The following is a 14,947-nucleotide window of genomic DNA, read 5'->3' on the forward strand; positions in this document are numbered from 1 at the left end:
TCCTGGAAGCTGTTCAGAGCTGGAACATGGGCTGGAGGAGACAGAACGAATCTGTGTAGGGAGGACATGCAGGCTGGACTGGTTCAGGGAGCCCTGCGTGGTGACTTCAGGATGGGAAGCAGCTGCCAGGTGCTGGAGGAACTTACAGGCTTTTACCTGTTGAGATCTGGTCCTGTGTCCGGAGGCTTGACTGCGTTTGCTCAGGGGGCCTGCTGTGTGAGGCATGGACTACGGTGGACAGTGGGTGCTGTGAGGGGCTCCTGCCCCAGTTCAGAGAGCATTAAGGGCTTCACACGTGAGCCAGGCTTGGGTGGTGGAAGGCCAATACTCTCCCACATGCCAGAGAGAACCTGTCAACCCAAGATCAGGAGCTGGTTGGGCTGCGAGCTGGCCAGTTGTGTGGACAGGGAGTGTCTTGAGAGACACGTGGCCTCATGAAGGTGCCTCTAGAGACGTGACTCAGGTCTTCACAAAGCTCCAATTCTTGGTCATGTGGAGGGGCAGCCGGACTCCCTGCCTTGCCTGGCCTGCTTCAGCTGACCATTCTCTGAGGCTCTATCATGATACTGGTGACAAAGCCCCAGATTCCTGAGAATGGGTGACTCCGAGGCCTCCCAATCGAAGAACTGTTGCCACTGTTCTGACGAACTTGATGACCCACTTTCATTACCTGCCCGCCTGCCTGCCTTCTTTTCTTCCCTTGTTCCTGTTAGTGTTTCCTGGGATCCTCTCGCAGGTAAACTGTTTGCTCTCAAATCCATGTTTCAAGATCTGCATCGGGGAGTGGGTGACCCAAATCAAGACAGCCTCTGGCTGGGCCACTTTATTTTCCTGACTTATGGTGCAGCATGAAATGGAAAAGGGTGTGGGGGATGGATACCTGGGCTGGGGGCAGGGAGAACTCACTTTTCACCTGTGACCTGGAGACATAGTAATAAGATGGAAGGGATGGTGTTCAGGCTGACTCTGCAGTGGGGGGCTCCAGACTTACTAGACTTTGGGACCCTGACTTCCCATTCTGGGCAGGCCCTGTCTGCCAGACTGGACTCAGGCCCCAGGATCCTTGCGGGCGACCACAAAATAGTGGCCCTCATTGATGCAGTAGGCCTCTGAGTAGTTAATAGGGCTGTACTGGCTCTTTAGCACCTGGCAGCAGGCCTCCTGCAAGGCCTTCTCCACTGTCTCCTTCTCCAGTGGGAGGCCAAAGAACTTACTGGGTCCCACCATGTAGTTCTGGCAGTTCAGGGCCACCGAGGTGACCAGGTGCCCGCCTGGCTTCAGTAGGCCAACCAGGCTCCGGATGGCTGCCTGGTAGGCGTCCACGTCACGGCAGGCACACTCCAAGGCCAGCAGGGTCAGCACGCAGTCCACTGCGGGCACCTGAGCCGACCCCAGAGGACGGGGCTGGTTCACGTCACATGTCAGTAACCGCGTGACTGTCCTTCAGAGCCGGGCCTCCTTCTCCTGCCACTTGCTCCTGTGAGGGAGGGTCAATGAGGTGACAATGACAATTAGGACAACATCCCCCACCCCCCAGGGTGGCCTTCCTAAAGGCCTATGAAGAAGATCATATTTCCCTCATTATATAGATGAGGAAACTGAGGCATACAGAGGTTGAGTGATTTGTTCAAGGCCACACAGCTGATAGGTGACAGTGCATTTGACATCTGATTCCTCCTTCTTTCTCTTCCTCCTTTTTTCTGTCTTTCTTGTGAATAACTCAATTTTAGCATATTGCATTATTAATTTTAAGTTGTAAAAGACATATAACAAAAATTTGCCATTTCAGTCACTTTGTAGAATCCAGGGGCATTAACTGCATTCACAATGTGTGCAACTATCACTATTTTCTGCTTCCAAAACTTGTTATCACCCATGCTGAAACTTTGCACCCATTATGCAATATATCCCCATTCCTCCTCCCTGTAGCCCCTGACCCTGTAAATATCCTTCTTTAAACCAGCTCTTTCCCATAGCTGGGCCTTTGCCCTTGCCATCCCCTCTGCCTGACTCTCTCCAGATCGTCTCATCCTTTCTCCCTCACATCTCCCAGGGAACTGCTCCAAGGGCTCTTTCTTAGAGGAGAGGCCTCCTCTTGCCATCTACTGGGGACTGAATTGAATCCCCATCATATTCATATGTTGAAACCCTAACATGTATGTGGATCTATTTGGTGATGGAGACTTTGGCAGGTAAATAAGGTAAATGAGATCATGAGGGTGGGGCCACTCATGATGGGATTTGTGCCTTTTACAAGAAGACAGACTAGAGAGCTAGCTGACTCTCCCGCTCCTTCTTCAGAGGACATGGCAAGACGGCATCTACAGGCCAGGAAGAGCACACTCACAAAGTTCAAGGCCTGATCCTGAGATCCCAGCCTCCAGAAAGTGAGAAAAGAGCATCTTTGTTCAAGCCGCTGCATCTATGACATTTTGTATGATGGCTCAAGGTGAGTAAGACACCCTGCCACCTAACATAGCACCCGTACTTCTCTAGACCCCGTCAGCTGGAGAGTCTTCTCTAGAACACTTGTTTTTCTCTGAAACCTTACCTCCATCTACTTTGGTGATGTTGTCCTCCCTACTAGAATGTGAGCTCCGTGGGGCAGAGACTTTATTCACTGTGCTAGTCTCAGTATCTGGAAGTGACCTGACTCTCAGAATGCTCTCTGTGATTGATGACAAGAATGTATGAAGCCCAGGCTGGGTTGATGCAGAGACCCTGTGCTCAGAGACCGTGAGGCCCTGTTCCACTTCAGGCTGCCCTTGTCTGTAACTGGGTCAGGCCCCCATGACCAGAGATGGGGCAGGAATTTAAAGTCTGGTCTTTGTCCTGCTCTAAGGTGGCCTAGAGGGCACTCTCTATGTCTGGGCCTTGGTTTTCTGGACTCTGGTTGATGGATTCCCTCTCTGTGAATGGGATGGGGAAGTGCCTGGAGGGGGTGAGTGCTGTTGGTCTCTGGGACTTGGTAGCAGTGCTGAGGAGATAGATGTGGGCGATTCCAAGAAGCCCATGTCTTCCCATAACAAGTGCCCCTCCAACACTAGGTAAAGTGGAAGCTGAACCACTAGTTTTGAGAGGAAAGAGATCTGCGTGTGCTGGAGCAATCAGGGGAGCTTCCAGGAGGAGGTGGGACTGAAATAGGTCCCACAGGATGGATAGGATGCAGAACATGGAGAGCAAATAAGGTAACTGAAGCTTAGAGCACAGGCAACTCTGAGGCTGGAGGTGAGACACACTCAAAGGGAGGGAGGTGCTCTGGGCCAGAGACCCAGGTGGGTTAGGAACAACCTAGAGGGAGACGGCCAGTGATGCAGGGTGGCAGGCTTGGCCTCCGGCCTGTGGGGGTGGGGAGAAGGATGGTGGCTGTGGATACCTGTCTCCCTCGAGCTCACACACGTATTGCACGGCTGGGGACCAGTCATAGGCCCCTGGCTCCTTCTTCAGCCACCTCCCGGAGGTTGAGCTCTGAGTAGTCTGACACGATGATCTCCCGGAAGGCCTCGCAGGCTGAGAGCAGCTGGTAGATGGTGGGGCCTGTGCCGATGTCGATCAGGATGTCACCTCCCACGCCTCCTGCAGGAGGTAGTGTGTTCCAGGTGTGGGGGGCAGACACCTGGCTCCATGCCAGTTGTGGTGGATGGAGATGCTGGGCTTTGCCCTCTCCCCAGGGTGACTCTCAGGGGACCCGACCCTGCCTTGGGCAGTACTTGGACTGTGTGAGGGGTCTAGCCCTTACGCCTGGGGCTCAGGAGGGTGAGAGGAGGGTGGGGCACAGGCTAGCACACACTAGGTCCCCCTGCCGCCTCAAGGGTTGCTACTGGAGCCCTGTTAGGACCATTCGTGCCCTCCTGGGCAGCTTTCAGATTGGCTTCTTGGTACAAGCTGGTTTATTGGCAAGTCTTCTGACTCTGGGTTTAAAGCAATGGTGAGAGTGACCCCACAGGCCCCCCTCCCACTTCCTTGCTGCAAGGACAGAGCTCCTGATAAAGGATGAGAGCTGAGCCAGTGGGTTCAAAACTGGCTCAACCAATTACAGAAGGCAAAAGGACCTAGTGATGAGTTGGGGGAAGAGCAATATAAGTACATCACCCTTCTCTCCCTGCTTCCTCCCTCCATCCTTCTCCATTGAAACCAGTCCATTTTCCAAGCATTAATCCCAGTCCTTCCTCTAGAGTCTCCTAAAATTTCTCTGTGAGGTTTAAGCTTTCTTTTGTCTGTATTTCTGTGGACCTTGCTTGATATCCCTTTCTTGGCATTGATTACATAAGCAAGATTTGTTGATTGACTGAGTAATTCCCTAGTTGTTCAGTGCACTCCCTGCCCAACTGCACAAGACAGCCCTGCATGAACTGATCTTGAGATTTTCTGCTGCCACTGACATGCGGTCTGACATGGGCTGGCCACCCTGGTGTCTTCCACCTGAGCCTCCCCTTGTGTGCATGGAAGACTTGGGTGATCATCTCTGCCAGTCCCCCCAGCCTGACACCTCAGAGCAGAAATTTGTAAACTGAGCTCTGTGGTTTGGCTTTGGGTATCCATGAACCCTCTTAATTTTGTGTAAAAGATTAGGAGTGTTTCTGTGTTGTGTGTATACCATATCTTTCATCAGATTTTCAAGGGGGCTCATGATCCCAGTCTATAAAGCGGCTTTTAGGTCACTGAAGGGGAGGCAAGCAGTATGTTCATATCTCTTGTCTCCTATCCCTACCAGCATGAGTCGATGAGCCCCACAGTTCAGGAGTTACCTTCATGTTTCCCAGGGCAAGAAACTGAGGCGGACTGTCAGAGATTCAGGCCTGGTTCCTGGGCTGCAAAGGCCAGTGCTTGGTTTCCACCGAGTGGCCACCAGCAACGGTTGCCATGGATTCACAGCTGGGCTGCCTTTTCAGCATCCTAGGTGAGTGGTGTCCCAGAGGATGGGTCCCCTGCCCCCCAAAACCCTTCCTGTAAGGTGCAGCCCCATGGTCTCCCTGAGATGGAGACCAGACGCTCACCTGGAGAGAAAGTTTCGAAGAGATTATTCAGGAGGAATTTCAAGATTTCGTTTTCAGCTACAGTGCCTGAATCAAAGGCATAGTAGGTCTTTAAGTAGTCCCTGGGGTTGAACTTTGTCTTGTAGTCCTCTCCTGTGTACACCTTGCCCTCCATTCTGGCTGCAAACCTTGCTGCATCTCCCACTGCAGCAGTTCCCCATTATATCTACCCTCTTTTCCCTGGCCCTTCCCATTGGGAGTGTCGGAATCTCATCAGAGAGACCCTCCCTCCCAGGGAGGAGCTGGGATTGCACATCATGGAGTTAGGCCACATGTTAGCTTTCTGGCTGGGGTTTATCTGTTTGGTAATTATCAAAACACAGAAATGCAACAGGATAGTCAACAAATGCTCCTGGTGGGGGGAGGGGGGGAGGGTCTCAGTATTTCACTTCTGAGAGGTGCTGTTTTGAATGTAGATGCTGCTGGCAGGGGTTAGATTTGGGGGAGAATGAAGCAGAGGGTCTGGGCCACAGAACAAAGAGAGAGACAGAGATGGGCAAAGAGTGATAAAGACAAAGGCACAGAGAGGCCAAGCATCTGGAACAGGTCAAGTATCCTTCTCTCTTTGGGTTTGCTGGGAAAATGAAACCCAGAAAGGAAAACCCTGTAGCATGGAAAACAAAATGCAGAAATGGTTAAAATTTCACTGACTGAGGTCAGTGAGTTTTCTCTTTAACATTGTTTGTCCTGAACTTGGTTAAATATTTCCTCCTGTCTTCAATCCTGTTTACTCTATTTTCTTAATCCTTTATTTTTCTGAGGATAAAAGTAAACTTAACCAGCGTCCCCCAAAAGGTTGAGAAGCCTGTGCCCAAATCATTTGAAAAGTGCTGGCATTCATAAACAGAACATGTGATTAAATTTTGTGGAATTTGCTTGCATGAACAATCACACACACAAACACACACAGAAACACACACACACATAACTACTAGTAAAAGGTGTAAAAGATGAATGAGAACAATGGGTTGTATCAAAAGGGTTGCCTGCACTTCTGAGTAGGTTTCAGAATGACTTCTTGGTAGGAGCTGGTTTATTCCAACATATCTTCTGGTTGTGACAATATTCTGGTTGTGATACTATGTTTTGAAAGATGCTAGCTTTATGTTATCATTGAAATGTACTCAAATCTCTCTGTATTATTTCCTAGGCTGCATGTGAATCTACAAAATAGAAAGTTATGTTAAAAAAGAAAGTGTTTCCAAAAGGAAAAAAAAAAAAAACCAGAAAAAAAAAAGTGTTTCCAAATCTCTTCCAAAAATTCGCCTAAGAGCAGAGGTTTCAGGTAGCAAACTAATGTGTTTTGCAAATGGGCAAGTCTGGGGCCCTGGTTTGAAAGTGTGCTGGGGGTGTCCCTCACGCTCATCTTCTGCCTTCTTTGTGACAAACTCTAGAGTAGATGTTGAGACCTATTCACTCCTTGGAGATTAGGAAGCCGAAGGTGACGAGCCTTTTCCCAAGGGGGTCCTGGCAGCAAGTGGCAGGGTCTAGGAGTAGATTCAAGGCCAGCGTCCAAGGCCAAAATGAAGACTCACTCCAAATTTATTGTCTCCTCATCACACTATCGGAGAAGGCAGTGGTACGGCACTCCAGTGTTCTTGCCTGGAGAATCCCAGGGACGGGGGAGCCGGGGGGGCTGCCGTCTGTGGGGTCGCACAGAGTCGGACGCGACTGAAGGGACCTAGCAGCAGCAGCAGCATCACACTGTGCAGTCTAGCAGGGTCCCTTAGCGGTGCTGCTCAAACTAGCATGCCCAGGAATCACCCGGGGATCCCTCTAAATGCAGGTTGTGGTTCTCAAGATCCTACAGCTATAATAATCCCAGAATATACTGAGGCCGCCGTGATGTGAACGGCGCAGCCCTGGATCCTACTGCCCAGAATCAACATTTATGTTTCAGAATTTGGAGTTCCTGCAGAATAGAACCTCTAATTTTATTCACTGCAGTTACTAGAACCTGAACTCTGTGCTATTTCCACTCGGTGGGAACAGGTTTGATTATGTAATAAATGATGATGGCACAGCTTCCTGTCCAGTTGGAAGAAGATAAAGTTAGACTTCTCTCCAATTTGTTAGAAGAGAATTTTATACTCAAACTCAATTAACATAAAATCTAGGAGGATTAAAGTGATTGGTGACACTGAGTGTATCATGTTGTCCCCAGGGGTTCTTATTATCGATTTGCCTGCAGACATGTGAACCGGCAGGGGCTTTGCAGGACTGCCGTGTCACCGTGTGTGACCCCCACGCCTGCTGCGTGGTCCTGGCACAGGGTCAGCATCACTTCTCCGTGTCTCTTTAAATGTGCTAGAAATGTCCATTTTCCGTGCTGCCTAATGCACAGTACACAGAAGTTCAAGTTAACTTGAGTTACCTGCTCCTCAAGTGATTGACAGGTAAGAGACTTACAGGTGTTCATCATTATAAATAACCTTGTAATCAGTAGTCAGCTTTTTCTGCATTTTAGAGTTTAGAGTCAGGATTTGGGCTGGATTCCTAAATATGGGATTAATGGATCAATGTTTTAAAGCTTTTAATACAAATAAATTAGGTAAACACTTGCAAATTATGTTTCTAAGAAAAACAATGCCTTTTACTTTTTTTTTGTTTCAGGACAAATATTTATTTTTTTCTTTAATAAAATGTGTTAATTTTTTTTTCCTTTGGGTTTGTTTCTACCTAAGCTTTGAAAATCCTTCCCTGTTCAGAGTTCTGAGAACCATCTGATTGTGATAGTTTCTGTGATTGTTTATTTAAAAAATATTTACCCATTATTTTGGTGTTTGGTGTGAGATGAGGTTCTGTGTGGCTGCTGACAATTCACTGGAGAAAAGTATGCTGACATATGCAAGTTCTGGACTATTTCTTCACCCCACAGGCTCATGTGGAAATAAAGATAACGGGATGCTGAGATAGTCACTTTCCTAATATGGAGAATAAGGTTGATTCTTTTCTCATCTGGTTGACTCTTAAGCAATTTGTTTTCTTGACAGTTAGCTTGAAAATGTGCTCCTGTGTTAAAATTAAGGGAGAAGTCCCCTTGAACAGAAATTTCTCTGAGTTATTCCGGTCACTATATAGAAAGATGTTTAAGATGAGGCAGATATTCTTAAGAGGGTCCGAGACAACCCTGGCAAGAACAAAATGCTGTCAAATTGATGAAGGCAAACCTTAGGACAGTGGGTCTCCAATGGGGTGAAAGGTTGGGGTATACTTTCCTGCCCTGGGGTCATCTGTCCATATCTGGAGATGTTTGATTTGTCACAGTTGGAGATGAATTATCTGGCCTGAAATGTCAGTGTTGCTGACATGGAGACACCTTATTTTAGAACATATCCGTACAAGATTTGATTTTGAGCAGATCACCCTAGCTCTGTGAAGACCCCTAGCTAGGCCAGAGTCAGATGTGAGTTGGGTGGGCTGGTGGAGGTCAGAGGGTAGAAGTTCTGGAATGTTGCTGGAGCAAGGAGGTTGGATCCATTCCACTGGGCAGCACCAGGCACTGGAGGCCCTGAGCTGGGGTACGCCTCATCTGTCCCTCCAGGACATCCATTGTAGCACAATGAATGAAAGAGTGGTCTCTCTTCACCTAAGCTGGGCAGACCCTGGATGCTGGCATCCCACTGCTGGGGTTCTGGGTACATAGATGTCCACAGTTCACTTTAGAAATGTTAATAGATGCTAAGCCGAGCATCTCTAACGCGTCTCTCACTATTCACTCTCCATCCTTCTTCATTCTCTTGTGAACGCCAGAAGACTAACTTATGTGGACTATGTTAGTGGCTCCCTTGCCCTCTGGAATTTGCTGGCTACTGAAGGGTGGTAGGAAAGGGAGGTCTGGGTGTTTGCTCTTCAGCTCCTTCTCTGTTGGCAGTTGAGGAAGCCCTGTCTGTACAGCTCTGCCTTAGGTCTAGGGTGGACAATGGCTCCTCCCTGCTATTCCCCCTGGAGCACTTGGATGCTTGCTTTTGTGTATTAATTTAGCTGAGCCCTGGGGCTCAGATCTGTAGTCAAATACTATTCTGCATGTTTCTGGGAGAGTGTTCTTGGATGAGATTAACATTAAAATTGGTGAACTTTGAGTAAAACAGATTGTGTTCCATAATGTGGGTGGGCTCCATCCAATCAGCTGAAGACCTCCTCTGAGCAAGATGGAATTTTGCCAGCAGATGGTTCTCAGACTTGAACTGGCTATTGAATTGGCTCCTTCTGGTTCTCCAACCTGCTGGTTCATCTTGCAGTTTTTGGACTTGTCTGCCTCCGTGATACTCCAGAATTGTGTGAGCCAACTCTTTACATCTTTCTGTATGTATATTTGCATCCCTGGTAGCTCAGATGGTAATGAATCTGCCTGCAATGAGGAGACCTGGGTTCAGTCCCTGGGTTGGGAAGATCCCCTGGAGAAGGGAATGGCCACCCACTCCAGTATTCTTGCCTGGAGAACTCAATGGACCGAGGAGCCTAGTGGGCTACAGTCCATGGGGTTGCAAAGAGCCAACACGACTGAGCAGCTAACACACACACACACCCCACAGCCTGTTGATTCTGCTTCTCTGGAGGGCCCTGACTAACTAGACTAATTAGGTTATAAAACTGATTCTGAGAAAGATTACACAATTGTCCCAATGCCTTTCAGCCAAGAGCGTAACCTCTGCCTTCCTGGACAAAGAACAGGAGCCCCAGGCCTAGATCTGGACAAGGTTCTGGCTGGAGTGTTCAGAGAGCCCATCCTGGGAGCAAAGCCTATAAGTTCAGGCTGACTGGGAGCCTCCCCTGCATGTTTGGTTCTGCCTGGATGACTTGCTCTGGGAAGGCAGATGGGTCAGGCGGCTGGGCTGAGAAGGAGATGACCGGGGATGATAGTCCAGGGCTGTGTTTAGGGTGGCCTGGAAGCCACAGTGAATGAAGTGTGACTTCCAACAGGCTGTCTGGGGCCCAGGCTTGGGGCCGTCTCTCAGCCTGCAGGGCTAGGCTGTTCTCTGATTTCTGTCTCCCTAACCCTCCTGCTCCTCTAGGGCTAGTGGCCTCTTAACTTTCTCCCACCCTCCTCACCAGGACATTCCCCCCACTGTTCCCTGATCAAGTGTGCAGAGTGACGTTATGGCCATGAGAGCCCAGAGGCCACTGCCCAATCACCATGTCATCGGGAGAGGATTATCTTATCTTTGGGAGGCAGGCAGATGCTGAGAAACATCTTACAGATGGCTCGATTGAGGCCCTTGGAGGCTGAGGGTCCTGCCAGCGAGTCTGTGACAGGACCGAGACCCTACCCAGCACTCCTGACTCCCCGTGTAGGACTTTTTTAGAACCTGGTTACAGCCACACCCTGACCCCGCCACAGTACCCCTGTTTGGCCGTGGGGATCGGGCAGGGCTGGGCTTGGCAAACTTGGTGGCCTTCCTCGCCTCACCCCAAAGTCTTAGGGGCTGATGGAGAGTATTTGGGAACAGGCGCTGTACTCTCGACACAGCATTTCCTGCTTTCTCATCCAGCACTCCACTCCAGGACCCCCTCTTGCATAATATGTACTTGAAGAGAGGGGCAGGGCCCCACCAGCCCCCCACTTCAACCCTCACTCCCTGAAGCCCCAGAGAAGACCAAGTTTCCACCTCAGCTAGCCACCCGGACACCTTCCCGATCCTGCATCCCGGTTGGTGGAGAGATGCTCAAAGGGCTGCAGAGAAGGGTGAAGGACGGCTCTCTCTGCTCACTGGCTAAAGGTCTTGTGATGAAACTCCAGGTTAGATTTGAACCTCTCAGCCATGGACAAGAGGTCGCAGTCAGAGCCATAGTAGGGAGGGTTAGGTAGCAGATGGCCAGGTAGTCCCCCTGGGTGGGAAGTGCTTTTAGTACCAGTGGTCCCCATGAGGCTGCCCTCCATGGAGGCCCTGGGTATGTGCCTCCCATGCAACTCTGCAGCCCAGGGACACGGCGTCAGAGTCTTGACTCTGTGTGTTAAAGACAAGGAAGCCTCTGGACAATGGAATATTGCTAAATGTTTCACATATGGGTGCTGCTAAGTCGCTTCAGTCGTGTCCGACTCTTTGCGACCCTGTGGACTATAGCCTGCCAGGCTCCTCTGTCTGTGGGATTCTCCAGGCAAGAATCCTGGAGTGGGTTGCCATGCCCTGCTCCAGGGGATCTTCTCAACCCAGGGATGGAACCTGTGTCTCTGTGTCTCCTGCATTGACAGGCAGGTTCTTTACCACTAGCACCACCTGGGAAACCCTCTTAAATGTTTCACAGCCAGCTCTAGAAAAAGAAAAGTGCTGATTTGTGGTGACTGCCAGATTCCATACTGTGAATACTCCCACCATGGTTGATTTTAAGCTCCCAGTGGCTGAACAACTGGCTCACAAAATTCCCAGAAAATTAACCACTGGCTCTCATGAACTGTACAAGTCAGAATGAGTACACCATGGCTTCCAGACTAGGGCTGGCAGATTGAACAAGTAAAAGTATAGGATGCTCAGTCAGTTAAATTTTAGATAAGCAAAATACATTTTTAAAGGATAATTGTGTCCCCCAATTTGCATAGGACATATTATCTAAGTCTTAATTGTCCCTCTGAAAGTCAAATATAACTAAGTGTTCTGTATTCCATCTGGCAGCCGTACTCCCAGCCCCTAATGGAAAGAGGCACAACCCAGGAGTCAGGGCTGCTGCTAACGCATAAGGTGCCTTTGTGCGAATTAAGGAAAGGTGCTCCCACAGACAGGCAGGCAGGCAGGCAGACAGACAGACAGACAGACAGACAGACAGACAGACAGAAATTGTAGAAAGGTACCATCTGGGCTGATTAATTGGGAAAGAAATGCTCCCTCTGTCTCTGGAAGAACTATGAAAAGAAGGTGCCCCTCTGGGCAGACCAATTAGAGAAAGTTGTCCTTTCCCTCAGGCTGACTTGGTCCTATCCCTGAGTGCCCTTCAGCCTCCTTTTCCCTGGAGACTACACCTCTGTGTGAGGTAAAACCAGCTTAGCTGGACACAGCAACCCGGACAAGAGTCAGGAGACCCAGATTCGGGTCTTGACTCTGCCATTTGTTGGCTGCGTGAACTTAGGTGAGTCTTTCCCTTCCCTGGGCCTCATATTTCCTTTCTATGAAGTTGGAAACCTAATCTAATAATCTACAAAGAAGTTCTGGGAGCAGAAAATCATTGATGTGAAAGTGCTTTGAAAAGTAAAATGCTTGGTACAAACTGACTATGGACTTTATTTCCCCAAATAAGAGTTGGAACATAAAAAAATAAATTAATAATTAAAAAAAAAGAAAGTAGGGACGTAAGTGGAAAGTTAAAAAAAAAAAAAAGGAGTTGGAACAGCCCTTTGAAATTAGTACAGTCTGTTTGTTCTACAGCCAGGAAGGGGGTCCTGAGAGGGTAAGTGACTTGCCCAGAGACACACAGCAAACTTGTGACAGAGTTCGAGTGAGAATGGGGTTTCCTGACTCCTGGTCCAGTGTACCTTCCGCCCCATTAGGTGTTCCCACAGGTTTGGAAGGGCATGGAAACCCCTCTTGGCCTTGGGTCTCTCCTAGGACAGGCTTGGTCAGCAACAGCAGTCCTGGCTCTTTCCGACATGCGTGTCTATTTGAGTAGACCACTCTCTGTACCTGCCTCAGGCCCCTTTCACATGTTCCTCAGTGGGATCTGCTGGGAATTGGATGAGAGCCTGCTCTTAAAGCTCAACGACTCTGTCTCTCCTACGCCCTTTCTAGATGCTCTGTCCTTAATGTGACAGCTGCTTCTCAGACACTAATGGGAAAACTCAGAGGGGGTGTATACCATACAATGGCTGCAGGTATCCTGCCCAAGACCTGAGGAAAAAGGGGCTCCCAACCCTCCTCGGGTTCTCCCCGCTCTGTGAATTCTCTGTCTCACGTTGCACTCATCAGGCTCATCCCGGGTGAGGTTTATCCCTTGCCACCTCTCCTTAGAGGCAGTTTCTGTTTGGAATCTTCCTTGCTTTGTCCTCTAATCCACCTCTATGAGTTGCTCTGCATGAATTGTGCATGTTCAGCCCCCACCCTGCCCTTTATGAGTTGCTCATTGTACCAAGACTGAACTCCTTCCGTGCAGGCACAGAAAGAGATAGATAGATAACACAAATACAGATCTTATGCTAATGTTAATAACTCGTACCCTCATAGCTCATATTGTCAGCCACTTTAAAAAAATTATTTTTTATAATTATGGTAAAATACACATGTCATGAAATTTATCATAACTGTTTTAAGTGCACAGTTGAGTTGTATCAGGTATACTCACATTGTACAATCATCACCAGCATCTACATTCATAAAATGCTTTTCAACTTCACAAACTGAAGCTCCATACTCATTAGAAGACAACTTCCCATGTAACCAAGCAGGACCCTATGGGGCCTTCCAGGCATAGATCACTCTCCCATATCCTCTGCTTTATTTCTTCTTTGAAGTACCCAGATAACAGCATCTGATGAGTATCAACTCATTTCCTGAGTTGTTTTGCAGATGCTAAAACCACCACCAAATGGAAGAAATTAGCTACTTGATGACTGTGAACATGTAGCCCCCAGACCTACTGGCCCCTAAACACTGATAATGTTAACCCCTACAACACCATCCTGTTACCGCACCATCAACCAACCTGAGAATTATGCACAAGCTGACTTACATATCCTGGGACTCCTTCCTCATCCTCCCTTCCCTGAAATTCTTTAGGGAATTTGAGTGTTTTGTGCACCAGCTGCCTTGGACTCATTTGAAAAGACCCTGATGCTGGGAAAGATTGAGGGCAGGAGGAGAAGGGGACGACAGAGGATGAGATGGTTGGATGGCATCATCAACTCAATGAACATGAGTTTGGGTAAACTCTGGGAGTTGGTGATGGACAGGGAGGCCTGGCATGCTGTAGTCCATGGGGTTGCAGAGTCAGACACAACTGAGCGACTGAACTGAACTGAACTGCCTTGGACTCCTTGCTTGGTGCCCTGCAAAAAAGGCTGCACTTTTCTTTACCACTTGACCTGGTTTCAGTAGATTGGCTTTACTGCTTGGTTAATGTTGGATCAGTCAACTTTCTTTACTGTAAAGTGACTATTTTCCCCTTTGTAATATAGAAATATCTTATAGACAGATACTTTTGAGACTATAAAAAATATCCCATTTCTCACCAAATTTTACTCACTAGTTTTAGCACCCATTAATGGTTTTTTTTTTCTTTTTGGCTGTGCTGAGTGGCATGCAGGATCTTAGTTCTGGACTAGGAATCAAACCCGTGCCCCCCTGGATTGGAAGTTCAGAGTCTTAACCACTGAATGGCTGGGGAAGTTCCCATTAATGATTCTTTCTTGCCGAAGTGAACTATTATTATGCTAGTTGTCAAATGGCGATTTGTTAATTCTATCATTTTCCTATTCAATACATTTATTAGTTGACATAAAAATGTATAAGGAGCTTTCTTTCTTTCTTCTGATTTGTTTCCTACTGTAAATATGGACTCATGGATTCTTCTTTTATTCCATAGGTTATGATCTATATTATTGTTATCACTTCCTTTGATGTAAAGATTTGGCCAGTAGGAGTCCCTTTAAGTTGGCTGTGTGTTCTCTGACATGTCCCCATCATTCTTGGAGCACTTCCTTACTAAGTTGCTCTTGTTTGTCACTCTCAAGTTAACCTAATGCTAACCAATATAATCAGGCACAGGAGTAAACGCAAAGAACCGAGGGCTCTTGGCTGCATTCTTTTGCTTTGGTTCCTGAGACCCATCATGAGAAAAGCTGGGCTGGATGAAGCCCAAGCTGGAATCAAAATAGCTGGAGAAATATCAATAATCTCAGATGCGCAGATGACACCACCTTTATGGCAGAAAGAGAAGAACTAAAGAGCCTCTTGATGAAAGTGAAAGCGGAGAGTGAAAAAGTTGGC

General features: G+C 48.2%; 2 protein-coding genes across 2 annotated transcripts in view; one reads left to right on the forward strand and one right to left on the reverse strand.

The window, feature by feature from the left end:
- Positions 1-808: 808 nt before the first annotated feature.
- Positions 809-5,183, reverse strand: INMT (indolethylamine N-methyltransferase). Its single transcript, XM_020901671.2, is given in 4 exon segments — positions 809-1,477; positions 3,377-3,451; positions 3,453-3,576; positions 4,998-5,183. Coding segments are annotated over 4 exon segments (783 nt in total). The 5' UTR covers positions 5,152-5,183; the 3' UTR covers positions 809-1,047.
- A 1,542-nt stretch (positions 5,184-6,725) lies between these two features.
- Positions 6,726-14,947, forward strand: part of MINDY4 (MINDY lysine 48 deubiquitinase 4) — a 126,882-nt gene continuing 118,660 nt past the window's right edge. The window contains exon 1 of the mRNA XM_020901668.2: positions 6,726-7,432. The gene's annotated coding sequence lies outside the window, so the exon portion shown is untranslated. The remainder of the gene's footprint in view (positions 7,433-14,947) is intronic.

Source organism: Odocoileus virginianus, chromosome 1 (genome assembly GCF_023699985.2).
Source record: "Odocoileus virginianus isolate 20LAN1187 ecotype Illinois chromosome 1, Ovbor_1.2, whole genome shotgun sequence".
Lineage (NCBI taxonomy): Eukaryota > Metazoa > Chordata > Mammalia > Artiodactyla > Cervidae > Odocoileus > Odocoileus virginianus.